Below are 27,703 nucleotides of genomic sequence, written 5' to 3'. Positions count from 1 at the left end.
TGGAGAGCAAGAGGGCGGGACAGAGACCGATTTAGAGGTGGGGGAGGAAGGGCGCGGACATGCAGAGATGGAAAAGGAAAGTTATGACGCTGCCATTTTTTACACTCAGCCCTCACCGGATTTGATCTCCCAGTCCAGTACTGCAGACTTTATCATCCAGTCAGGGACTGAACCTCCACATCAGACTGTTAAAGCAGCCAATCAGCCTCCTACATACACACTCAGACATCATGAGGCAAGACTCAGACCTGGCATCAGAGGTCAAAGGGTAAGACCTTGTTTACATTTTCTAGTAACTGTGTGTGAATGAGATTGGATTTCACAATTGAAGTTATTTTTGTTTTCACAATCCTCTGCACTTTAAACATAAGATTTATTCACAGAGTGGCAATGATATTATAACTGCATAAACAAATGGCACAGCACATTTGAATCATATTTGTGTGACATACTCATCTAATTTTCTGTCGTGACCTTGGATGAAATTGAGTTTGCATGGAGCTGAATGATTTTGGCGGCAACATACATCTGTGTCAATTCTAGCACCTAGAAAGTCATGTGTGTGTGTGTGTGTGTGTGTGTGTGTGTGTGTGTGTGTGTGTGTGTGTGTGTGTGTGTGTGTGTGTGTGTGTGTGTGTGTGTGTGTGTGTGTGTGTGTGTGTGTGTGTGTGTGTGTGTGTGGTAGTAGAGTATTAGTCTCTTCAATGAACAGCATTGTCTCCCTCCTCTGGCTAAACTGTGGTACTGTAAGTCTGAACTCTGACAACCAGGTTCTGGTATCTCAGACTAGAGACTATTTGCGTTGTTTTTAACTGAAAGGTCATTATTTATCTTTGTCCTTATCCATTTCCACCATGCGTTTGATTTATCAGACATACCCCAAGATATATGCATAATACTCAATTATCACTGTTTTGTGTCTGCATTATTAAACCAAAGGTTTCAAAATATTTTGACTTGTTTTTATTAATCAATCTTACATTCAAGAAAAATTATAACCATTTAATTTCCAGATGATCTAAAGATTCTACCTCACCCTCTCTCTTCAGGGTTTGCGTGGTAGACCAGGGTTACCAGGACAGCCAGGACCCAAAGGAGACAAAGTATGTGTCAAATTGAAGCTCTAAGAAATGTTTGGGTAAATATGTAATCAAATGTGCCTGTGTAATTTGAGAGTCCACTCATCAACATATACCCAACTGTGAAGCCCTATGCAGGTTCTAACCCCTTTTAGCCACTTTTAGCCTGTTGTTTTGGTTTACAGTCTCAAATTATGTAGGCTCTTGTATTTTCTCACTCTAAAAGTCTGTGGTTCACATAGGCTTAGAAAGAGAGAAAGAAATCAGAGGTTGGTAAAGAAAGTTTTCATGTAACTTATATCCAATATCACTCAATGAAATAAATGTGCACCATAAAACTGGAGTTGTGAAATTATATCTTGTCTCAGTTTTCCATTTGACCAAAACCAAACAAAAAATACTGGTCCGGATTTTATGTTCTATAATCATAATGGTTTATCTGTTTGTTTTTAATATAAACTGGACTCTTTGACAGTAATCAAGAACATATGCATTCCCTAATTAAAGTTCATGTACAGTAACTCCCAGTTCCATCTTAAGTAGTTTAAGCAAAAGTGAGTAAATTTACACAGAAGTTTCTATGTAGTTCATATTAGAGAACTTTGGTTTTATTTTCTAACTCCTTATAGCAGTCAAAATGTCTTAATGCATCTTTGATTTATTTTGACTACTAATCTAATCCAAAAGACAACAATGTAATATAAAGTCAACCTGCTTTTCACATCATAGAGCCTTATTGTTTTCTACCTTCTAAGGGCTATCAAGGCATTATGGGCAGGACCGGGCAGACAGGATACAGAGGCCCAATTGGTCCTCCTGGGATGCCTGCCATTGTTGTGTTCAAAATGTCTGAGGAAGAGTGGGAGGCTTTCAAGGTAAACTGCTGCTGTGGATCTGCTCCAATAACCAAACACCCTATGTACATTGAACTGAATGTAACTCAGTTCTTTGATTTGCGAATGTTCTTATGGTTTTCAAATGATGTTGTTTTTTTGTTTGAGTGTCAGAGATAGGATTATTACAGGTGCTCAATGTATCTGTGGCCGACTATTGGCCAACAAGTAAGGAAATTCAATATTTATTGTTGTTTTAGGGACGCCACTTGATTGATTTTTGCCTGTCTTTCACTCTCTGTATTGCTGCTGTTTACATGAGTGCACCCGCTCACACCCACACCCACACACAAACACACACACACACACACACACACACACACACACACACACACACACACACACACACACACACACACACACACACACACACACACACACACACACACACACACACACACGCTCACACACACTACATCCAACCCTAAGAAGTCACATGACCACCCATATCATACAATTACTAGCCTATATGTTCACGTGTATTTCACACGCTGACAACAGTCACCTCTATAATTGAGGGTTACCACAGTATTGTTGCAAACCTGACAAGGTGACATGTCTTGTAGCCTCTAGTAGTTAAATTTTGCAAAGTTAATAATATAGTGTAAATTAATATACTCTCCATGGTTTCCTTTCAGAAAAAGAAAATTTACAAAAAGCTGGTGTCTTCCTGGCCGGTAGGTATTTGTTTAAATCCCCTTTTCTCAAAAATGTTTCCTAAGATTTTATTTTTGTGATACGTTTTTTGTTATCACAGCACAAATCAAACCCTGCAGCGCTGCTGAACTTCAGTTACAGAAACAGCATACCGTATTATTACTTTATCTACTTAAAGACAGTTAATGCATACATTTGATCTTGAAACATTCTGTATATATTTGCAAATGTAGACTATAAAGACATGGTGGGCCTGAGCCATAACACATTGTGTTTTTCATATATCCTCAGAAACTTAAGGGGCCTCCGGGGCCTCCTGGACCTCCTGGAGATGATGGACCAATTGTAAGTGAAGGCTTTATACATAACTTGAAAAGGAATTTAACAATCTAAATGTAATAGTTTACATACTATAACAATACCAAACATATTGTATATGGACTCCGGTCACAACTTTCGTGTCCAGGGGCCACCTGGAATTACCGGAAAGCAAGGACCAAAAGGAGTTCAAGGGAAAATTGTAGGTATCTTTTCTTTATTTGCATCTTATCAGAGTCTTTAATGGGGAGTTGCTTGTTACCACTTTAATAAGACATCTAACACATTTATTAATGCCATGCTAAGTTTCACTCACAGTAAATTATCGCTGTGTCTGCTCTTCTTGTCCCTAAAACTCCACGTTGAACTCATAACTATGGTTTTGAATAATTATGTATTCAGTTGACTGACATACTGTATGTAGCACTCCATGGTGTGATAGAGATACTATCACAAAAAAAAAAAAAGAAAAAGAAAAAGGATCTGCTGACTAAGCCAACATCAGCAGGAGGTTGCTACAGTGTTGCTAGGCAGTTGTTAGTGTCTTTGGTAGTGGTTAGTGTGAGGTCAGTTATTAGGTTGTGTTATGGTGGTTCCCTAAAATGGATTGAGTCATTTCTATGATAACTTTGGGTGGTTGATAATGTGTTTCAGTGGTTGCTGGGAGTTCACGTATGTTGCCATGGTATTATTAAGTGGTTGCTCAGAACAACTGCTGGATTCTTACCTGGTTATATCACGTAATAATTATGGGGATTGTGGGCAGTAAATTTCTGTGGTTCTATTATGTGACTTCTTGTGAAAGAAGATAAGCAGCATAAGCGTAACATATTCTGTCATGCTCCAGGGCAGTCCTGGACCACAAGGTACGCCGGGTCCCCAGGGCCGACCTGGAGGAGATGGGACCCCAGGAAAGAATGCTGACCCAGGCCATCCAGGCTTACCTGGAGAACAGGTAAATCTGCTGACTGGGATGAAAAAGTGTACAGTTTCATAGTTTCAAACTGTTATGCAGTTTCCACATCTAAATTCAGTCAGTTGTAGTGTTACTAATTCACATCCTCCTTGTCTTTACAGGGTCCCAAGGGCTACAGAGGAGAGAAGGGCAGCAAAGGGGAGCTGGGTGAGTGGGTAAGAGTGGCCTGGACTTCTAATATTATAGGGATTAAAACTGTGGAGGCCTTAGTGTATATATTCATCTAGTATATATTTATCTTTCTGTCTCAATGTAGGTGCACATTTTCAAGTGTCAAATTGTTGGCACTTGGTGTAAGGAAGTGTTTTGAATCTACAAAAACCTTTCATAAAGTGGTCTTTTTCTCTGCCTTTAGGGTTATCAGGGAGAGGCAGGACAACAGGGAAACAAAGGACTAAAAGGACACAAGGTCAGGTCAAGCATCCACCACACACACAACCGTTTTAGTTGTTTTCAAGGAGGGTTGTTTTATGTGATTCCTGTTTGTCTGTCTTACTCTAAACAGGGAAATAAAGGAGTCCGAGCCCTCGTTGGGGTCCCTGGTTACATAGTAAGTACAGATGACTTCACTATTAAATGAGAGCCCCTGTCATGGCTCCTTCAACGTGATGTCATTATAACATGCATTTTCAACAAGACCTTTTTACTCTGTTAAAAGCAATCTTTTTTTTTAAATTTACTGATGTTTGTTAGTAATGACTGGAATGAGGCACATTACAACATCTAAACAGTCCAATGTTTACAGGGCGTGCCCGGAGCAAGGGGTACTGCTGGTTTCCCAGGACCATCAGGACCACTAGTCAGTATCACAGAGCTCACTAACTCACACTTACACATAGCTGCTTTTCATATAAATAACAATACCTATGTAAATATTCCACAGCCATTGTTGCTTTTTATTGTTTTCAGGGAGACATTGGAGCTCCAGGCTTTAGTGGTCCCCAAGGCCCCCATGTGAGTGATGTGAAGCAATATACTACTACAAAAATATCACACCAATATTTACTTTGGACTAAATAATGAGATATCATCAGTGTAAGAAGAGAATCTATCAATTTCTTTACTTAGGGCAAAATGGGTCCCAGAGGACTACAAGGTGTCTTAGGAGTTAAAGGGCCTCCAGTAAGTGAACATGTAGTTCAGCAAAGTGGCAATCAAAATTGAGAATAAAACACTATTTATTGAAGAAATGTTTATGCTGTCAGGGTCATCAAGGTGAACTGGGAATCAGAGGAGCAGCTGGACCAAAGGTAACGAAACACTTACAGATGTACTCTTTCTAATAGAGATTCGATGATGATATGCTTATGACTTCATAAATGTCCACCATGTACATGTATTACTTCAGGGAGAGCCTGGTCCAGATGGAGCAGTTGGGTCTCTTGGTGTGCGTGGCCCTCAGGTATTAAAAAAAAAAAAAAAAAAGTGTAGAATGCAGAAACAAAGGTTATGTGTTTTTGGAAGTTGGTTTGCATTTACAGCATTTGGGATTTGCATATGATGGCATGGTCACATTATATATAAACAAGAGACACAATGATACAAATTTATGATGATGATGATGATGATGATGATGATGATGATGATGATAAGAAGAATATAATTATTAGTAGTAGTATTTGGAGGGCGATAGTGAATTGCTAAACCTTTCATGGAATTTTTCATTTTCAAAAAGTAAGCTATAAACATAATGGATATCTCTTTGTGAAAAGTTTTCATTATACAACGTATATATATTGAGCAGTTTTATCACATGATGACAACAACAACTCCTGTATGAACCCCTTATAGGGAAACCCAGGGCCAAGGGGACCTCCAGGTCCTAAAGGTGACCTTGTGAGTATACTTAAAAGAATATGTGAAAAGAACATTTTAAATACTGCATTGAACTGGACTTATCAGTTATATGTCACTGCCATTTGTTTTTTGCATGTTTCTCCAGGGGGATGCAGGAGATGAAGGTGAAATAGGGGAGCCTGGACCACTTGGACTTTATGTAAGATAATAAAGGCAAAACCTCTATAAAGGCAATATTAACTGCCAGAGATGATAAGAGTGCTGTTTATTGTTTGTGCTATCGCAAGTATGGCATGAGTGACTGTCTGTTTTTTTCTTATTTTAGGGAGCCAATGGAAATCCAGGAAAGGCTGGACCCTCAGGTGATCCCGTAAGATTACTTAAAGCAATTTCATTATTGACGGTTGCTAAAACGGTTCCATCGTTAATGATTTATAACAATATTTAATGATCTTAAACTTGTCAATGAGCCTGTAATAAAATTCTGTTGAATTGTCACTACTGAGCTAAATGTGCAGTTGCTTTGTGTTTGCCATGTTTCTGTCAGGGAGCCAAACCCCGGCGAGGTGAAAAGGGTAATCAAGGGTTTAAGGGAGACCTGGTGAGTCTGAGCCTCCCTGTTTGTCAATTTATTTGAATGTTGATATAGATCAGAGAATCAGTTCATTGACTTTTTTGTGTTTAGGGACATCCAGGGCCTCCAGGTAAAAGTGGATTTAAGGGTCGTCAAGGCCCAACAGGACTTGAGGGACTTGGGGGACCAATGGGTCCACCCGGATTTTCTGGATCCATCGTGAGTTTAATTAATGTGGTAAAAAACAATCCTTTTCACTAACAATCCTACAGCAATGGTTAATATAACATTTTGTTTTATACTGTCTTGAACTGCTGTAGGGGTTTGATGGCATCATGGGGGAGCAAGGGAAGCAGGGAAAAGATGGACCGAAGGTGGGTTTGAAGAAGTTGTTGGGATCATGTTTTGAAAGTTGTTTCTACTGAAAAGTATACTTTGTTCAAAAAATTGCATTTGTGCATATGTCTGAATGTGTCTGTCTGTGCATATAAAGGGGGATCGAGGACCAACTGGTATTCAAGGAAGTCCTGGGCCTCGAGGCGACAAGGTCTAAGGAAACCTAATGAGTTATTATGTAATCAGAGACAATCTATATATTTGTAGATGTACCACCTTCATTTTTCAGTGATTTTAATGTGACAGAGAGTAAAAAAAATTTTGTCAGACATCTCTATTTGGCCCCAAAAATGTAATAAAAGAGATAAGTTATATTTCTTAGATATCATATGCCACACTTTGTATGGATGGTGTTCAGTGCTGAAATCAACAGAAACAACAAAACACACTCAAGTCACCACAGCAGTCAGTATTTTCCATCTGATAGTGTCAAATTTTATGTTGTTTGTTACTTTTATTATTTCAATATTTACAGTGAAAAGCAGCATACAGTGGGAATTAGAGTAAATAATTTACCATTATCATTTATGGTCATTGTTCCTCTCAAAGGGTCGAGATGGTCGAGAGGGATTTTCTGGAATGCCTGGTCCTTTTGTGAGTATGAGTGAGCGGAGAATATGTTTGCACATGGTGATCTTTGTTGTGAAACTGTCAGGATCTCCGCCTGTCCCTCTTCGTCGTTCCCTGTTTCCCCAATCACCCTTTCCCTCATGTTTCCTGTTTTCTCCCTTGTTTGTTTTTGTCTGTCATGTGTTCTATGTTTTGGTCTGTGTCTGGAGGGTGTGGGTTCAGTCCACTGCCCGCCTCCAGTCTCCTCCCACTGCCACACCTCATTCAGCTGGCACAGCTGGTTCTCATTCCAGTAATCACTACCTGGCAGTATATCAACCTCGGTCCTGCACTCCACCTGTGTCAGTCCGTCCGATCATCTCACCTGTCCTACCAGTGTGCCTCTCTGCTACCCTGTGGTACGTATCTGCTGTCCAATGTCGATCCATGGAGATCACCTGCACAAAGAAGCCGTCCTGTGTCGCTCCTCGGAGATCACCAGTTGACGTGTCTTGGTCGTCCTGCATCAGTCCACAGAGATCACCAGGTATCCAGCCCCCCTGCTCAGCATCGGTCCTCGGAGACCACCTGCCTGCAGTCACTGCAGTTCCGCCCGAACCCATGCTGCCCGGTGTGGAGCGCAAGGACACGCTCACCAGCCGGCTTGGACCCACCTACCTCAGCTCCGGTGAGAATTACGGGGACACGCTCACCAGCCGGCATAGGTCTCAGGGACCTTCCCCGCCTGCCAGAGTTCCACTCCAGAGAGCGGAAGGATCCCGGGTTGGTAGTGCCTGTTGTTGGCTTAAAGCCATTCTGGACTGGCCTCTGTTCTCACCCATAATTCCCTGGACTATTCTCCTGTTCTGTGTGGAAAATAAACCTGTGTTACATCAAGTCATCTGCTGTGTGTGCACATTTGGGTCCGTTCAACCAGCACCTTATAACAGAACAGACTGACCAGCATGAACCCAGCAGCCACAGCAGTAAAAAAAAACAACTGCAGATCACCTGCAGAGAGCTATCTCCAGCCAAGGCATACTCCTGGGGCAGCACCACCAACTGCACCAGGAGCTGATAGACTCTCAGCAGTCCATCAGGTTCCAAGTGCCGGAGATTGGCTGCGTGATGCGGTACCTCTCCTCCAACCGACCAGTTGCCCAGCCACCCTCTCCAGAACCCACATCTCCATCCCAGGAATCATATGTCCCCTCTCTGGAACCCTATGATGGAGCCCCAAGGAAGTGCAGAGGTTTCCTGCTTTAATGTACGCATGTGTTTACCCTGCAGCCCCGCACCTATGCATCAGACAATGCCAGAGTGGCTTATATGGTGGGGCTGCTACGCAGTAGAGCCTTGGTTTGGGCAGAGGTCATGCTCGGCAGATGCATGCCCGGCTATACCGCTTACTCATACTTCGTTCAGGAGTTAAAAAAGGTGTTCCATCATCCAGTCTACGCCAGTGACACGGTTAAACGCCTGCTTCACCTCTGTCGGGGTTCTTCCAGTGTGGCAGAATTCTCTGTGGACTTCCGGATCCTGCCGGCAGAGTCCGGCTGGGACGAAGAGGCATTGATGGGGGTTTTCCTGCACAGTCTCTCAGACACTATCTCAGACAAACCGGAGTCGCTAGATGGACTAATTTCCCTCGCCATCAGGGCTGGATAACCGTCTGAGAGAGCGCTGGAGAGAAAAAGAACTAAGGCTCCCAGACACCCAGAGCACAGTCACCCCCTCCTCCAGCTTTCTCAACTCCTCGCTTCCGGCTTCCGGCCCTGCCGCACCAGAGCAGCCTAGTGTTTCCTCGCTCCTCCGGCCCTTCCCCTTCAGTCCATTCATCAGAGGAGCCTATGCAACTTGGCAGAGCTTGCCTCACCCCCGAGTAGAGCGAACAACGTTTTCGAGCAGAAGACTGTCTATACTGCGGAAAACCTGGGCAGCTCGTGCCCCATGCAGCCAAAAGGGGGAGCTCACCAGTAACTGTGGGGATACTGGCAAGCGAACCTCAGAAGCCTCCTGGTCCCCCGTCTCATCTGCTCCTGCCAGCTATCCTGTGTTTATCTTCTGATCCTCCTGGTGACTGCACTCGATGGTACCTCACTGGCCAAAATTACACACCGTACTCGGCTCGTGTGGAAATCACCGTCAGAACATCCAACTCTACCAAAGACATCTCATCATTCCTGGCTCACCGATCACAACCCACACATTGATTGGGCTGGAGGAAGGATCACATGCTGGAGCCTCTCCTGCCACTCTTGCTGTCTCCGTTCAGCTCTCCCGCCAGTGGACTCCCTCCCCGGACATCCTGAACCCATCCCAAGTCTCTCATCTGTTCCCCCGGAATATCATGATCTCAAAGAAGCATTCAACAAGGAACACGCACTGTCGCTCCACCCTCACCATCCGTATGATTGCTCCATTGACCTGCTCCCCGGCATCTCATTCACCTCAAGTCATCTCTACAACCTCTCTAAACCTAAATGAGAAGCGATGGAGAAATATATATCAGACTCGCTAGCAGCTGGGCTCATTCGCCCCTCCTCGTCCTCTCTTGGAGCCGGATTATTTTTCGTGGGCTAAAAAGACAAGAGTCTCCGCCCGCCGCTGCATCGACTACAGAGGACTTAACAGCATCACTATTAAGAATAAGTAACCCTCTCATCAGCTCAGCCTTTGAGCCCCTGTCCGGTCTTTACTAAGCTGGATTTCTGCAATGCGTACCATCTCATCCGTAGTCAAGAGGGAGACAAGTGGAAGACGTCCTTCAACCCACTCCTCAGACATTTCGAGTACCTGGTTATGCCGTTCAGCTTAACCAACAGCCCGGCTATATTCCAGGCTTCAGTGAACGACATCCTTCGGGATTTCCTCAATCGGTTTGTCTTCGTGTATCTGGAATACATCCTGATATACTCTGCTGGTCTCCAAGAACACCACCACCGTGTCCGTCTCGTCCTGCAGTGCCTGCTGGAAAACCACCTCTGCATCGAGGCTGAGAAATACGAGTTTCACACCTCTTCCGTCCTGTTTCTCGGCTACATTATGGAGAAGGGGCAAGTCAGAACCGACCTGGAGAAAGTGAAAGCAGTGACAGAATGGCCAACCCCCTTGAACCGCAAACAACTCCAAAAATTTCTGGGCTTCGCTAACTTCTACAGTCGCTTCATCAGAGATTATAGCAAGACTGCTGTGCCCCTCACCAGACTCACCTCCACCAAACTAACCTTCACATGGACCCCTGAAGCCAAATAAGCCTTCCGGACCCTCAATGAGCGCTTTGCCTCGACCCCCATTCTCGTTCAGCCTAACAACACTCGCCAGTTCTTGGTGGAAGTTGATGTTTCGGATACTGGAGTAGGGACTGTACTCTCTGCAGAGCGGAATTATGACGTCGGGAACCGTGGGCTGTTAGCAGTTAAGCTAGCCCTGGAGGAATGGAGGCAGTGTGTTGTTCCTCGGAGATCACCAGTTGACGTGTCTTGGCAATCCTGTGTCGGCCCACGGGAAACCACACAGTCGACCCTGCCCACTGCCCTGTGTCGGCCCACGGGAAACCACACAGTCGACCCGGCTGCTGTCCTGCGTCGGTCCACGGAGGTCACCAGGTATCCAGCTCAGTGTTGGTCCTCGGAGACCGCCTGCCTACCGCCGCTGCGGTTCCGCCCAAACCCACACTGTGTGGTTCGGGCGCGGGGACACGCTCACTAGCTAGCTTGGACCTGCCTACCTCAGCTCCGGTGAGAATTACGGGGACACTCTGACCAGCCTGCACACGTCTCAGGGACCTTCTCCGCCTCTGGACTTTGCCAGAGTTCCGGCCCCAACCCTGGCAGGATCCCGGGTCGGTAGTGACTGTCACAGGCTTACAGCCATTCTGGATTTCTTTCTGTACTCGCGTATAATCCCCTGGACTATTCTCCAGTTCTGTATGGAAATTAAACCTGTGTTACATCAAGTCATCTGCTGTGTGTGTGCATTTGGGTCTGTTCAACCACTACCTCATAACAGAATCTATAATAGTGACGTGGATGTGTTTTTTGCTTGCAGGGAGAAATTGGAAAATCTGGAGAGAGAGGACTTGAAGGACAACCTGGTATTAAGGTTCCTATTTGGCTACACTTCTTATTCTGTTCTTATGTGATTGCTCTGTATTTTATTCACAATTTTTTCAACTTAAGTTATTCTATTTTTCAGTTTACCATAGCCTTGATCCATTTGATATACAGTAGCAACAAACAGTATTAAGACCATAAAGCCACATTTAAAACTGTATGGATACCATTGCATTATATAACAAAATGTCAAAGCAAGTGACAGCTCTATGATAAAGGTCTCTGTTTTTATCTGTAAACTGTTTGTGTAGGGACTGACTGGAGTCCCAGGGGGGCCCGGACCTAAAGGCCTGAAGGTGACCTCATCGAAACACTCACACTTACACACCAAAAAAAATTAAGCTTATGTCTTCAAATTAAAACTGAAATATCCACTTAAATGACACCAGCTAATACAAACACCTACAAAGATAATATTATTTTTGTAAGTGTTGGCATTAGTAGTCAATCTGCCTAATGTTTTTTTCATTGTATCCACAAGAGAAACACTCACAAAAAATATCAGAAATGCCAATTATCTGTGTCCTGTTTCAGGGATTTCAAGGTCATTTGGGTAACAGGGGACAGGATGGCAGTCTTGGTGTCCTGGTAAGACCAACCAACAATATTTTCATATATTCATATTTGTGAATTTGTCTAAACACGCAACACCTATTGGAGGTCCTGCTCTATATTTATGGAAATGCACTGTGACCATGTGACAAAAGCCTCGCTTCTTAATGTTGTCTGTTTCAAATCCATGGAGAGAGTAGATCATATGTTTTTGTTGTTATTGTTTTTTAATGGCATTCATGGAGATATGTAGCACAAATTGACTACAACTATAACACAAATTTGGAAACAATGTTTGCCAGGTGCAATATTTATCCCATAAGTTACATTTTTCAAACATTCATTTTACATTTCTCAGAAATTACTTTTCAGTGGAACTATTACAGGGTAACCAGGACAGGGACAGGCTTGTTTTAGACTAATATCTTTCTATCAGGGACTAGTTGGTGAAGATGGAATGAATGGGGATACTGGATTTCCAGGACCAAAGGTGAGTTTACCTCTCCTTATTAAACACAGAACAAGCAAATTTGTTTGCCTTACAGTGTGATGAGTAAAGATTGGATGCTCTGGTATTTTTTAATAGGGATCGCCTGGGAAGACAGGCTCTCCGGGGCTCCAAGGACCTGTCGGGAAGAGTGTGAGTGGTCATTACATTTTTTTCACGAGTGCAATGCAATTTGGTCTGGTATTTGGTCACACAGAAGAAATTACGATTATTTTGGGTGCAAGTGGGAGTAAGTGGGGTCAAAGGCTGACAGTTATTACGTAGAAGTGTTACCACATTTTTTAGATCACTCACCACATCAAATTATGTGAGCTATACATTTGTGTCAATTTCCAGGGAGAAGCTGGCAGGAGAGGAATGAAGGGGACATCAGGAAAGCCAGGAGAGAGAGTAAGTTACACAACACCATAACAAGACCTCCTACGTATTCTAGAGGTGGTCCTGTAATATGTTTTATAACATAATTATAATGCAGAGATTCCGATACTTTTTTTGTAACCATAATGAAGATAAAAGAAAAAAAATTACGAAATGTTGATTTCCTTTAGGGGGTTGAAGGTAAAGAAGGCCCCAGGGGACTTACAGGAAGTACACGACTAAAGGTACAGGTTTTAAGAGTCTCGAAATTCTTAATATTTATGCATTAATCACTATGTTCATCAGTTCACTTGGTTGTTCACTGATAAAATGCATTTTGTATTTTAAAATAATGTGATATTGAACTTCTCCTGAAGGGTAAGAGGGGGGAGGAAGGACCAAAGGGAAAACAAGGCCCCCCAGTAAGTAAAATTGTCCTCGTAACAGTTTCACTGCTATTGCTTTTGTTTTTTTTGTTTTTTTTAAGAACACACTTTAGCCCATGTGTTTGAAGGGTTTATTCTGACCTCTTTACAAACATCATGTCTTGTCATCCTTCAGGGAGAGATGGGCATGCCTGGACCGCAGGGATACAGAGGACCTCCTGTAAGATGATTTCATTGATTCATTCTAATCAAACATGAATCCATCCATCCAGTCCTTTACCTCCCAATATAGGTCAACTTGTGTTATTAAAATATTGTCTTAACAATGACAATCCTAGGAATAAAAAAGTAAGATGGCAGTGGCTCAGGAAGTTAGTGAGGTTGGTGGTTTGTTTCTGTCATGTTAAAGTGTACCGATGGGTAGGCCAGCACCCTGCAAGGCAGGTCTCTCAGCACTGGTGTAAGTTTGTGAGTGAATGGGTGAATAAATGCAGTCAATTCACCAATTAATACATTTTGCACACGCAACGTGTGCCAGTTTATGTCAACATGACACGCAAACAAATCCAGCAAATATCACATAACTGTCGTGCTTTGTACCAAAACATGTTTCAGAGAAAGAGAGAAGTTAAACTATTTGCATAAACAAACAGTCTTTTCAAGATTCACTACTGTTTGACTTTAGGATGTACATGTACAAGACAGAACAGACTGCTTACTGTATTGAGTTCACCACTGACAAAGTACGAAACACTGCTTCTATTAGGCTTTTAGTAACTTCAGCTATACTGTACTGTATACTGTATGACACGTTGTGTATTGTGACTTCTTGGAGTTGTACAAGCTCAGTCTATAAGCTTTGTTGATGCAGTATGTTTCTCTTTGTGTAGGTTTTTGTGTAATTTCTCTTTGTCCCAATATTAAGCTTTAATTTGATTTTGATTTGAGGTATTATATGAATGTGGTTTTACAAAGAAACCTGACTTTACTTGAAACTTGTTTTGATCATGTCTTTGTGAATAACTGTTTTACTTACAGGGGATCCAGGGTAACATCGGACCATGGGGTGAGGCTGGATCCCGTGGCCCTCCAGGTGACAAAGGACCACAAGGTCCAGTTGGCCTTCGTGGAGTCACAGGTTACCCTGTAAGTTTATTTTCAATCTTTTGTTGTCAAGTAATTTTTAGTTTTCGAGCAGTTACATGTTGGTATATGGATGTGCTGCTGTGCCCTGGAGCCTAATTTTGTAATTTCATACATGAGCACAAGCTCAATGCTCATCTGTCTGTCAATCTCACCGACATAACGCAGGTCAGGATGTAAACCAAAAACAAATCTAAGCAGCCAAGTGTCAAAGTGAAGCGGTACTTATTTTATGTATGCACGTGGTTGCTCAACATGTGGCTGCACACTGCTGAGTGTCTTTTCCATTTGCCTTTAGCAGTTAATTTCACCTCTGCTGCCTACGTCAAGCCTGAATGTCTTTGCTTGTGCGGAGCACAGACATTGATAATATTATTTTATGGTTACATTACAGTTATCTGTCACAGTAGACCATGCCAATGAGCCAGTGTTCTGTGGCACTGATCTGGGCTGTCTGTTCTTAGTCACACTCAATAAGTGAAAGGTCAAACACTTTCAATATTCATGAAAGTGAACAGAAAGTGTCTTTCTTTTCAATTGGGCAAGAGTTTTCCATTTTTCTCTGGATTCATCACAAACAAGTCTGCTGGGTGCAGGTCTAATGTTGTAGTTGAATTACATTCAGAATATTTTGGAAACCAGATATGCTATCCCATGTGTGATTAAGTTTCATGTTCTGTATCTTCCATCCTCTTTGAAAGAGGAGAGTTGAACAGAAGCCACCATAGTTGTGTGGGAAAAGTCATTCTCTTCATCATTATATTTCAATGTCTTAGAAGATACTTTGGACATTGTGAATTCAAGATAGACAAATATTGATTTCCAGTTTTTGATCAATTTGCCGTGGATGACAAACTGCACTTCGGGAATGGAAGTTTGCCGTGGCATAATCAAAGTTGTCCACACTGTTTGCAGTAATATATTTAAGTTTTTATTGTGGAATTGGTCAGGGTTACAAAAACTGCTATTTTTTGCATGTTTTTACAATATGTAGTCAGATACGTTTGTATTATTCCCTGTATATTAAATCACAGAACAGTTATTTATGCACTATTTTGCATACTAAACACAAAATAAAAACAGGCTGTACACAAAATAATCATTAAATACAGTCAAATACAAATTTAGATGCAGAAGGTACAGGAAACTTTAGCATGCTTGTTAAACCTTATTTACCTTATATTATTTTTGCTTCAACCTCTTCAACTCAGGGCAAATATGGAACTGAAGGACCAACTGGATCAGGTGGTGTGAATGGAGATAAGGTAACTGAGACTCAGGATCTGCTCTTCTTCATAAGTGGAGCTGAAAATGCTGCATGCAAGAGTAGAATGATGGAGTGGCATTTGACGTAATGTTGAAAACAATCAGTTAAATGTTTGTTCACCCAGTCAGTTCTGTTGTCTGCACATGTCGTATCTTCAGGGATCCAGAGGAGATTTGGGGCAGGAGGGAGTTGCTGGTCTCGATGGTGAGGAGGTAGATTGATTAGACTGTGTTGCTCACAGATTTGACTTCTTTTTTTCTATTTGCATTTAACTGATTGAAAAATATCTTGACGGCCTGACAAAAACTGGGTCAGAGTATCCATAAAAAACACACCCCTATGTTTTTTTGCTAATGTTAAGGCATAAAATGTTTAGCCCATTTAGACTAACCCAGTGCTTTTGTGTTTAGGGTCCAGTCGGACTGATGGGATTTGAAGGGCCTGCGGGCCAAAAAGGAATATCTGTGAGTAAATTTGAATATCTGTGATGTGTAATTTCAGTTTCAAAAGTAGGGATCAAAATTGGATTCTGCTATTGCACATTATTTCAGATCACAATATCTCCTAGAACTAAAAAAAAGTGCATCACTCTTAAAACTCAGGGTACGAAAGGGAACACTGGACCTCATGGGCAGAAAGGACTAAAAGGAGTTGAAGGTGACAGAGGGAACCAAGGGCCACAGTTACCAAAGGGGCCAAAAGGGAAGCAGGTGATTAGGAATAATTCTCATTTACTGGGATATATTGTGCTACATCTGTCAGCAAATTAAAAGTAGGACATTGTGTTCAGTCTGCCCTGCCTGCACCATCTGCTTTTTTTTTGTAGGGATACAGGGGTGTACCAGGAGACAGAGGACAACAGGGGCTTCCAGGGCTCAAGGTCAGTCATCTCAACTCAGAAATTGCAGAAGGACCAACAATCCAATCAGTCTGTAAAATTAATGTTCATGGTTTGAGTCACAATTGGATGATGATTCTATCTTCACAGGGTGAGCCAGGCACCAGGGGTTTATCAGGCATGTCTGGACAGTTTGGACCTGGGGGAGATACTGGGGCAGCAGGAGTCAAGGGCCAGAAGGGGCTCATTGGGCAAACTGTCAGTAACAGAGAAGTATTCTTTTATTATTGATGTTGTCAAAAATGTTGTCTGTGAGCAACTAATGCTGATCCCTGAATCATGTTAAGCAACCTGTGATGTATAAAATGTAAATAAAAACAGAATTTAATGATTTGCAAATAATGTAAACCCATATTTAATTGGAAATAGACCAAAGGCCATATATTAAATGTTGAAACTGATAAATGTTATTGTTTTATGAAAAATATGTGCTCATTTTGAATTTGATGTCAACAACACGTTTAAAAAAAGTTGAGACAGGGGCAACAAAACACCTGGTGGAACATCTCACAACTAATTAGGTTAACTGGCAACAGGTCAGAAACATGATTGGGTATAAAATTGGTTTTCTCAATCGTGAAGAGAGAGGTTCAGGTTAAAGATGCACACATCAGGAGAGACGGCTGCTCTTATTGTGGTGAGAAAGAGATGCAGGGAAACTAAAGAATACGTACAAAACGTGTTTTTACACCCGTGTAAACATTTTGAGATGTCAGAGGCAGAAATTATTCAGACATATCGTCTATCCAGCAATGACATTTCAGAGTTATTGAATGAACTGAATGATGATTGATAGCCAATAACAAGGAGCCACACAATACTAGCAATTAAAAAAAAACTTCTTACGACTCAGCATTGACCTGCTTCTGGGTCATTCCAACGTATCGCTGTGGGAATATTCCACCCAGTCCCATTATTCAGGTGTGCTGTCCCAGGTCCTGAATGCGATGTCCTGCAGAATTCACAGGTATAGGCTTCATATGGTCCCCGAGCACTCGCGAGACACTGAATGAAACCAGGTCACCTGGTCATCACAGAAAGAGCTGCACCTGCTGCTCAGTATTTGTTAAGAGGCATTTCATCTACCATCCCTCCTGTTTTATTTGCCAACGTTTTATTATAAAAAAAAAATTGCCTAATAATCTACTATTTAGCGTTTTATTCTTGTTATATTTATATTTATTAAATTCAATGGGATCAGATTTCCTTTTGCTTTCGCGGTCGTTCTGTTAGAACGGCTGGACTCAATCTAACTCACGCAAACAGCTAATTTAAGTAGAGCGATTTGCACCTGATATCAAAGACACAATTACTCTTTGTAAATCACCCGCAAAACGGGTGCAAAATAAATGTGCAAACTTTTGGAACAAACAAGAAATGTAGTACCCTTCATTTGAGATCTTAAATCGGGCCCTTAGTGGGCAAATAGTGCAGCAATCTGAGCATAATGTTCCACGATGTAAAATTGCAAAGAATTTGGGGATTTTATCATTGAAGGTACTTCATATCTATAAAAGATTCAGAGAATCCAGAGAACTCTCAGTACGCAAAGGACAAGACCAAAAAACTATATTTGATGGCCCTCAGGCACTAAATTAAAAACAGATATGAATCTGTTGTGGAAATCATTGCATCGGCTCATGAGCACTTCCAAAAATCATCGTTTGTGAACACAGTTCGTCGCTGCATCCACAAGGGTTAAAATAAAACAATAAAAGTTCTCAGTTTCAAGATTTTATATGTTGTGTTTGGTATATTTTCAGTTAAATATGGTTTTACATGAATGCAATTCATCACATTCAGGGTTTTTTTTTATTTTAAACGGGGTTGTTTTAGATGATGTGTCATGGTTCTACTGTTTGATTATGATAAGTCCAGAAATAAACAATGCATTTTTTCTCATCTCAGGGACCCCCTGGTAGTATCGGGACCGCTGGACTAGTTGGACCATCACCAGCTGTATGTTTTATTTGACTTAACATTAACGTACCATTAATATGTTTACAATATGCTATTCAAGAGAAAATTTACACAAAATGTTTTATTACACTATACATTTTTGTGTTTACTTTGATGGGTTAAAACTGTCAATTTAGTTACATACAGGCAATGATGTCCTATGTGCAGAAAGCATTGTAGTAAGAACTTCATACACTTGGTTGCAGCAAAAGCAATTGTTCCGCATGTGTTGAGTTACACTTCACTGTCAAATACAGGAGGAAACCATTTAATCAGGAAATTGCATGTTTTGTTGTTTTATTAATCCTTACTGTTCTTGAAATGTACATTCTCACAATAGGACTATTTAAAAATTTCTGTGTTGTTGTTTTGTTAGGGTTTGCTCGGTGAGAGAGGTGTTGAAGGAAAAACTGGAATCCCTGGACCAAAGGTGTAATATGTCATTCATTCATTCTAATACAGTCCAATTGGCCCAGTGAAGTATGTGTCATTTATCCAGCTAAGAGTTTACTTTAATTATTTGTGTTTCTGCTGTGTGTCATTCCACAATTCAGGGAAATCATGGGGAGAAGGGCAGGCTTGGTGTGCCAGGCACTAAAGGAGGCATGGTGAGATTTCATTATAGGTTTCACCCGATGGCCATAGTTTTTTCGGTCAGGCATATTTAGTGGAGTGTACAAAGATGTGTGACCGTGGTGATGCAATGTGTCTTCATAACCCTTGATATTTCCAAGGGCTTAAGAGGTCCAAAAGGTGCAAAAGGGGAGCCTAGAACACAAGGCACAGTGGTGAGATATGAGATAGCTTGTTTGGAATTTTTTCCAGATCCAAAAGTTAATTTCTACTCTAAAACGTGGATTATAATTTTAGCTGTATTTAAGTGAGTCACTGCATTTTTAGGGCACAGTGGGGAAGATGGGGTTCATTGGCTCGACAGGTGCTAAAGGCCGACCTGGACCCGCTGGCCCTCCTGGTCTTCCAGGAACTAAAGGAGTTCAGGGGCCAAAGGTAAGACGAAGCCATTGCTAAGCCCATGTCAATTTAAAACAGACACTTTATTCTTGAAATAAACAATTGGTGGAGGTTTAAGGTTTTTATCTGCCTGATGCAAGATACAGCCAATTCACTGATATAATATTTTTCAATGCTTTTAATGCATCCACAACAACAATAGCCACAGCAGAAGGTATTATGTTTTCTATCTATCTAAGTTGTCTATCCGGTTGTACAACCGTCTGTTCTGTTGTCTGGTAATGCAGTATCTCAAGAACCTCTCGATAGAATTATTTTACATTTGGCAAAACTGATTGCCTGGTCCAAAAGGATGAACTCACTTGATTTTGGAGGTCAAAGGTCAAGTTCACAGTGACCTCATGAATGCAAGATCTCAGGAAAGCCTTCAAGTAATTCCTCAAAATGTGGCACAAACATTTACCTGAACCAACCAAAGAAGTGATTACATTTTGTGAAAGGTTAAAGGTCAAGGTCACTGTGTCCTCACACTTGTTCCGTAGCGCATAATTTGAGGAGTAGTTGAAGAGAATTTCTTCAAATTTGGCACAAACGTTAACTGAATTTAAGGATGAACTGATTTGATTTTGGGGGTCAAAGGTCACGGTGACCTCCCTCCTGCCCCATTCTCGTGAATGCAATATCTTCGGAACAAATTGAAGGAATTTCTTACAATTCGGCACAAACCTTTGCTTGGACTTGAGGATGAACATATGAGATTTTAGGAGTTAAAGGTTTAAGTTAAAGTGATCTCTTGTCCTTTCATTCTCCTGAACGCAATATCTCAGGACTGTTTTGAGGGAACTTCTTCAAATTTGGCACAAACAATCACGTGGGAAACATCCATGTTTACAGCTTTTTTGTAGCTTCTATGCAGCAACATCTGTATTTGAAGCATTGTCTACTGTCATGGCTACAATGTTGTTTTCTATCAGAATCAGCTTTATTGGTCAAATTCGCTCAAAGCCCTCACTACATATATTATGAGTCTTAACCATCATGTATGTCAAGTATAACTGGATGTATACAACTGCAAGGTGGTAGCCTATTTCTTGATTGATGAGCATCCGGAACCTGACATCTGTTTCCTGTCACTTTGTACTTTATAAAGGGAAGAAAGGCTCAGCCTGGCAAAAAAGGAAGCAAAGGAGATGCTGGGAAAAATGTGAGGTTTTTTTTCAATCTTACATAAAAAAAAGAAAAAAAAAGAATCATCTAATACAAAAGCATTATATTACCAAAGAAATTTTGGGTTTTTGAATTAAAGTCTGTTATTCCACCTCTCAGATTGGACCTTATGACTGTACGTCAAATTATCCTGCTCTCTGTGTTTGGTGTCTGAAAACACAGACACTTTATTTGATATCATTTAAAGTATAATGAAACCTTCAATCGAAACCAAATAAAGAAATCTATTAGTAAAAATTTAACAGTGTGGCCCTTGAGCTTACATAATAGTCTGTCTTGTAGGGAGCTGAAGGCCCACAAGGGCCGCCTGGACCTGCTGGAATACCAGGAAAACCTGTAAGTATCCCCTTTGACAGATGAAACACACAAACAAATGCATGGAGTATATCACCAAATCTATTACTGCTGCAGAAAATCAATGCTCATTTGATATCGAAATAAAATAGCATTAAGAAATGCTGTGTAATATTATTGACATATTTTAGCACACAAACAAAACCTTTGTAATATGTTGTTGTTGATAATTGTTTTCTTGTTTTTTGATCTCGTCGTCAGGGTCTGAGTGGTTTGGATGGGCTGCTGGGGGTTGAGGGTAATGAAGGAGATCCGGTAAGAAAAGTTTACCATCCTCCAGTTTATTATGTTCAAGCTTTTTGATAAATTAAATTCCTCCCCTGCTCACCCAAAAGGGTGATATTGGTTTCAGAGGGGCTCCTGGAACACCAGGCAGGCCTGGAAAAATGGTAAGCTCAGCACAACGTAAATTTCAAGCAATCCTGTACTATAAACAAAGGAAAACTATTCATATTTTTTCAACTGTGACTAACAGATGCATTGTGTGGTATTGAATGCATATACTATTGTAGGGAAAACCTGGGCTCTCTGGGATTATGGGAAACACAGGAGCGGGAGGATTTAAGGTATGATATCAATCCAGTTATATAAACTCCAGAAGAAGAAATCCTGTCCATGATCACCTATATGTACATGCATAAATTGCATATTTGTTTGATATAATGCACTGTGCTAGGAAATGAGTCTTAGTAATGTCTTGTTGCAACTCTCAGGGTGAAACTGGTCCAAAAGGAACACGTGGACCTCCTGGACCTATTGGGCCAAAGGTATACTTGTTTTTGAACAGCATATTAAGGTCACTAAAGTTGGTGTAATGTCTGTTCATGTGAATGTCTACATTAACACTGGCATTGATGCAGGGTTTTCCAGGACTGAGAGGAGAGAAGGGGGAACCTGAAAGTCTTGGCACAAAGGTAAAAGTCACACATATGTAGTGCATATCCTCACCTCACAATTAATGGATCTATTTAGCATTTAAAAGATTTGCTTTATATTCAGTCCTTTTTACTACTGTGTTGAAAGTCCCTAAAATTAAACTGTTAGCAAAATGACTAAAATAAATGCTATCCCTCAAAAGTAGTCAATTGCACAGTATCTGGATTCTTATTGACAAATCACACCAAGAACACACAGAAATTATGACAGCATTAACTTAGAATAATAAGCAGAAGTCTGTAAGTCTTTCTCAATTTCTTTTCTACAGGGTCTTCCAGGTGAACCGGGGATACTTGGACCAATTGGACCACCAGGGCTAAAGGTTAGTTGAAATTATTTTAAATGGGAAATTGTTCAATTGAATAACATGATTTCATGTTTATGCATCTCATTTTTTACTTTTATTTCAGGGCAATCCTGGTTTGGAGGGCCTGAAAGGTCAAACCGGTCATAAAGGAAAGCAGGTAAGTCCTGGTATGTTTTTTTTCCTTTTTGCATTGTTTTAATAACTGGGAGGGAGTTATTAATCAGTTGATGGGTTTTCACAGGGGGACACAGGTCCTCGCGGTCCACGTGGGCTGGAAGGCTTCCCGGGAATCCCTGTATGTTGGTTTGATATTCTGCTATTCATAATAACTTACTGAAACATCAGACTTTGTGGACTTGTCCAAAACTAGGGCATAAAATACACATATGTTAGCCAGATTTTTAAAGCATATCAGAAAAAATATTGGAAATTTGACTTGACTCAAGTAATTTCTGTACTGTCTTTGCTGCAGGGCCAAATTGGAAAGAAGGTGAGAGACTGATGTTGTCTAATTTATATATATTCATGTTTTTGTAGGTTTGTGTGTCTCCAAGTATCTCAACTGGTTGAATGTCAAAAGCACTTTTTAGAAATTGCATAATTTTTTAAGTCACAAAGCAGCCTCATATCACAGTAGTAGTAGATGGTATATTTTGCCTCTCTGATTATATGGATGACTCTCTAAGGAAACCAGATGTAATCTACTTGCAATAATTGAAATATATGTTACTTTTGTGTATTACATTCTGAAAGTGTGAATCACAACCTCAATCTTCATGCATTCATTGCTTTACTGTGTATGGGCCTTTACAGGGAGTGAAAGGCACCCAAGGAACAAGAGGAATGAAGGGAATCAAGGGCAAGCGTGGACAACCAGTAAGATCTGATCATTAACCTTAACAGTAATATACTGTGCTGCTTTGAGTATCAGTTAATGTTGCTAAACAGCCTGAAATGTCATATCATGTAATTTTTTTGACAGGGAAAACCAGGAACATCCAGCAAACACAGGCCTACACAAAGTCGAGGATCAAAATCTGATCCAAGACCTGATCTGAGAATTGAGCAAAGGCCCAAAATAAGTTCAAGATATGGACTGAAAACTGAACCAACTTCAAAGCAAACTCTTAGCCTCCTGAAGCGAAGGAAGGGACAACAAAAAGTTGGTACAAGCTTTCTTCTTTTATAAATTTACATGATGCTATATATTTATATTTAAGAATTGATAAGGTGGCTGACTAATTCAATGTTTGGTTGTATGACTAAATTGGTGGATTCCTAGCATCCCAGGCCAGTGTTAAAGAGATGGCCTCAAAGAGATGAAGCTGACAAATCCTTCAGCTGGCCCCTGGGGACCAAAGATGATCCTGGCACCACTTGCCATGAGCTGAGACTCATACATCCACATCTCAAAGATGGTCAGTATCTGATTCAGTACGTAGGTGTTATATATTTCAGTATATCTGTTACTGATGATACACTGAACAAAATTAGTCTAGAAGTGCCCAAGTCCATTATTTTTCAGGTTACTTTTACATGGACCCAAATCAAGGCTGTCCCTATGATGGTGTGAAGGTTTTCTGTAACTTCACAGCAGGAGGAACAACCTGCATAGACCCAATACACCCACAGGTATAGTCATTTTCACTTACATGGCTTAACATTGACAGGGTGTGTTGTGTAAGCGTCAGCCTCTATGCCAACAACATGTACAGAAAGATATGATCCCATGGTTTTACAGTACAAAGTTTTACAACATTCCCTATGACATTAGCTGTCAGATGAGGTTTCCTCAGTTTTCCACAGCAATGTATTGAAATCTCATTAAAAAAAAAAAAAAACAGTTTCATTTTAATTGATTTTTCAGGTTTCCAGTAGAGAAAGTAGACTAACACACACAAAGATTTGTTTCCCTAGGCAGAAATAATAAAGAAGAAGGGCATGTTTTCTCTGATAATGTAATTACAAAATAACATGTTTATCTGGAGTGTCTTTAAAATTATGATTTGTATTCGATTCTTTAGATTAAAATATGGCGGGAACCAGAAATGATGAAATTGAGCATGTCAGTGCAGTGGTTTACTCAGCAAAATGGTGGAAACAAGGCAAGTCTGATTGATATATCAATGAATTTATAGATTGATTGGGGAAGATTTATCACTTCTAGTTCTTACTTTATTCCTGTTTCTCATAGTTTGAGTACTCTGGGGTAGATGTTGTCCAGCTGAGGTTTCTGCGGTTACACAGCCACACAGCCTTCCAGCACTTTACTCTCGGCTGTGCAGCAAATCAGTCCAAATCTGCCGCCAACGCTGATTTAAGCAGTCAGATTATCCACCTGCTGGGAGACTCCGGCAAAGACATTGATTCACACCTTATCACAGAGTCCAGAAAAGGCTGCGAGGTAAGACTGTTGGCAAAAATGTTTTTTTTGTCAATTCAGCAGCGAGCTGTAACTTAATCCAACTAATGTATTCGTTTTATATCATTGTGCTTAAGGTATTTTTTAATAAAAGAAACAAAAGACTGTGATTTTCAGGCACTGTTGACCACATTTGCATTTGTCAGATCAAGGCCCTTTCCTTCTACAGAAAATACAGTCTCCAAGTGATAAATAAGTCAAGCAATTAATATAAATATATCAAACACTGTCTAATCATTGAACTCTGGTTCCCTCCCCTTTTTGTGGTAATATAGACATGTAAATACAGGGAATTTAAAAGGAGATTTGAGAATGTTTTAAGACATTTTAAGGCTGCAAAAGAGAACTTCCTTTGTCATGCACTGCCACAAAAGGGTTCAGTTACTGGAACATGTTGTCTTCACGTTTTCTCTTAATGTTTGCTTTTTGTCTGATCCTTCTCCAGGTGGACGTGGTCGTGAGGGTTCGGGGGAGCACGGAGTTACATCGAGGTGATATGGAGTTACTTCCTGTCAGAGATCTGGGTCTAGAGATCAGTGGAGTCTCCCACTTCGTCTCTGAGACCATGGTGGTTTTGGGACCCCTCTGCTTTTTGTGACCTGTGTGCGTGCATGCATGCGTGCATGTGTGCGTACATGTGACAGACATTCTGTAAATATCTCTTTCCAATGCTCTTTCTGATAAAAAAAAAAAAAACAGTTTTTTGTAGAAATTTGTGGTGTTTATATATTTTCAGAATGGTTTTCTCAGTGCTGTGCTGTATTTTGATGTATATTTATTGAATTGTGGAACTGTTTATCAAATGAAACATTTTATAAATTGTTATGATCCTTATGCAGAACCAAATTGTCAAATGAATTTAACTTGCAACTTGGTGTTTATATATACACATCACCATATTCAGTGTCTTCCTTCTCTACTTGGGAGAGGGATTTACAGCCATATCAAAATAAAATCATCACTATGAACATGTGGAATGAAATCAAGCTCAGTGTTTTATTTGTGCTGAGCCTGCCTACACCGGTAAATGTTGAACTTCAATTACAATTTAAAATTGAGGTAATGGACAGATTTTTTTTCCCTTAATAGTGATGACATTTGTAATGTTACATTAGCATGTGAAGATGCAGTATTAGAATATAGCTGAATGTTTTTATGTTTGCCTTATTCCTTGTGCTCAAGCTTGTGCTTACGGGTGGAGGATGAGTACACCGTTTTTAAGTTTTTATGCATTAGACTGAAACATTTATCTAAACCCTACTGTGAAATTATAATTTACCACGTTTCAAAATGTTCATAAGAACTGTTTGTTTGGACAGATTAGCCACTTCATTAGTGTCCAAGTTTGATGATGTCAAAAAGTCAAGATATTGTGGGGAGACAAAAAGTGCCTGCAGCAAGGCAGATGAAATGTCCCTGTTCACAAGGTCTTCTTCAGCACACTATACAGAATTGTCCAAGGCAGATAATACATTCCTTTCATAAAATGCAAAATGAGAAAACCTTCAGTTCCTATAGCCCTAACTCATAATTTCCCCCATGACCCTCTCAGCGCCTCGATTAAGCGCATCGCAGACCATAGGACAAACGGTGGTTATGTACCCAGCTGGAAAGCTTGTCATTATAATCGCTACTGTTTTTCATAGATGTATTCTTGTGTCTTTGCCATTAATTGTTTTGCCACACTCCACTTATAAGAGGGCAGTTCAGCTTGTGATTTATGACAGGTCATTCTTTACTCCAGGCTCCATTGTACCTTTTGAAACATGGTAACTTTCAAACTTCAACTCACTTTTGCAAATACTTCCAACTGACTCTCTTTGTCAGCATAACTTTGCTTGTTTAGTATTATGAACTTGGGGAAAAGATTGGATATGAAATAATGATACTCAAATTCATAGTCGGGAATGTGAAATATTAAACTTTTCTTCTGGAAGGAGAGTCAGTAAACATTGAATTTTATCATTGAATTCTAGGAAGTAGGCTAATGTACAAAATTACTTGAAATGTTCACTTCTAAAGGTCTTTGGGAAAAAACTATTTCAAAGAAATCTTGAGAAAACTGAGACATATAGAGGACAAACTATGAGAAACACATATCATGCCATCTCAGCATGTTTTTATGCTTGAAAAAAAACAAATTTTTATATGCATTTCAGCCTCCACCTGTTGAACAGGATTGTGACAAGGCCTGATGAATTGTTTTGCATTTTAACTGCTTATGCTCAACCTGTTAGTATAATAGCATTAAAACTCTTAGCATGCAAGAAAGGAAGTTCTCTGACATTTTTAAACATGTTTTGGATTTATAACTGTCACATTCTTTTCTGGGATATTTTAGTGTGAAAGGGCCTGACACTTTAGCTTGTCCTCTTCTTAAAAAAAAAAATATATATATATATATATATAAATTGTACAATTTAATGACAGAGCTCATCTTTGATCAGTGTGCTGTCACCTCCGAGTCCTAACCGAGTCCTAACCTTAAAAGCTTATGTAGTGTCCGGACTGACCATCTGGGGACAGTTGTAAAATCGTATTTATTTGTTGAATTTATGCATACTGTTATGTTTTAAATCAATATATATGAATGATAACAACTTATAATAAGTGGTGTGTGGGTTTTTTCAGCATAACAAACCTTTGAAAGATGTTGCTCCAATCTCGCTGAGGATTGGCCATTTTTCAGGATATGTAATTATCAAAAGTATTTTAATTAAGAAAAAAAACATCTAAGAATCGAATGAATGACATATTCTGTTACAGAACAACTCACAGAAATCAACCAACCAACTTAGACATGTATGGATTGTACACATCATATTCACTATTCACATATTTCAACATTTCCAGGACACATAATGTACGTTTTAGGTCAAATGTCCAAAATACAACTCTGAGAGAAAGGTGAGGGCCAGCGGTTAACTTAACTGTATAGATTTGGGGGGAAATGCACTGCAAGGAAATATGAAATAATTACAGCGTTAAATATGAAATGGTACTCAGCCGTGATGACATAACCTGTTGCGTTGTTTTATTAATTTATCATGAGACCAGTGAT

General features: G+C 40.4%; 2 protein-coding genes across 2 annotated transcripts; both read left to right on the top strand.

Annotated features, from left to right (window-relative positions):
- Positions 1–262: 262 nt before the first annotated feature.
- On the top strand, positions 263–4,708 carry LOC138621194 (collagen alpha-1(XXIII) chain-like). Its single transcript, XM_069699048.1, has 11 exons — positions 263–268; positions 1,050–1,103; positions 1,835–1,954; positions 2,611–2,649; positions 2,921–2,974; positions 3,096–3,149; positions 3,795–3,902; positions 4,025–4,070; positions 4,279–4,332; positions 4,429–4,473; positions 4,669–4,708. Exons 3-10 carry the CDS (start codon positions 1,850–1,852, stop codon positions 4,434–4,436), a joined length of 468 nt encoding a protein of 155 aa, XP_069555149.1. The 5' UTR covers positions 263–268; positions 1,050–1,103; positions 1,835–1,849; the 3' UTR covers positions 4,437–4,473; positions 4,669–4,708.
- A 543-nt stretch (positions 4,709–5,251) lies between these two features.
- Positions 5,252–26,969, top strand: LOC138621337 (collagen alpha-3(V) chain). The gene is made up of 46 exons (XM_069699334.1): positions 5,252–5,325; positions 6,046–6,082; positions 6,268–6,321; positions 6,406–6,513; positions 6,615–6,668; positions 6,788–6,841; positions 7,240–7,284; positions 11,290–11,343; positions 11,606–11,650; positions 11,889–11,942; positions 12,343–12,396; positions 12,493–12,546; positions 12,751–12,804; positions 12,963–13,016; positions 13,149–13,193; positions 13,333–13,377; positions 14,196–14,303; positions 15,512–15,565; positions 15,726–15,779; positions 15,978–16,031; positions 16,170–16,277; positions 16,394–16,447; positions 16,556–16,663; positions 18,374–18,424; positions 18,801–18,854; positions 18,979–19,032; positions 19,159–19,212; positions 19,325–19,432; positions 20,547–20,600; positions 20,906–20,959; positions 21,179–21,232; positions 21,313–21,366; positions 21,490–21,543; positions 21,691–21,744; positions 21,838–21,891; positions 22,182–22,235; positions 22,324–22,377; positions 22,462–22,515; positions 22,693–22,710; positions 23,034–23,096; positions 23,203–23,382; positions 23,503–23,638; positions 23,746–23,852; positions 24,245–24,325; positions 24,415–24,624; positions 25,088–26,969. The coding sequence occupies exons 1-46, from the start codon at positions 5,252–5,254 to the stop codon at positions 25,238–25,240; spliced, it is 3,234 nt and encodes a 1,077-aa protein (XP_069555435.1). The 3' UTR covers positions 25,241–26,969.
- The last annotated feature ends 734 nt before the right edge of the window (positions 26,970–27,703 follow it).

The sequence above is a fragment of the Brachyistius frenatus genome, unplaced genomic scaffold (genome assembly GCF_029030835.1).
Source record: "Brachyistius frenatus isolate BFR_SWC_R1_liver_20210118 unplaced genomic scaffold, ASM2903083v1 Contig_29, whole genome shotgun sequence".
Lineage (NCBI taxonomy): Eukaryota > Metazoa > Chordata > Actinopteri > Embiotocidae > Brachyistius > Brachyistius frenatus.
Note: the sequence above shows the minus strand (reverse complement) of the source record. Positions and strands in the feature narration are given on the sequence as shown.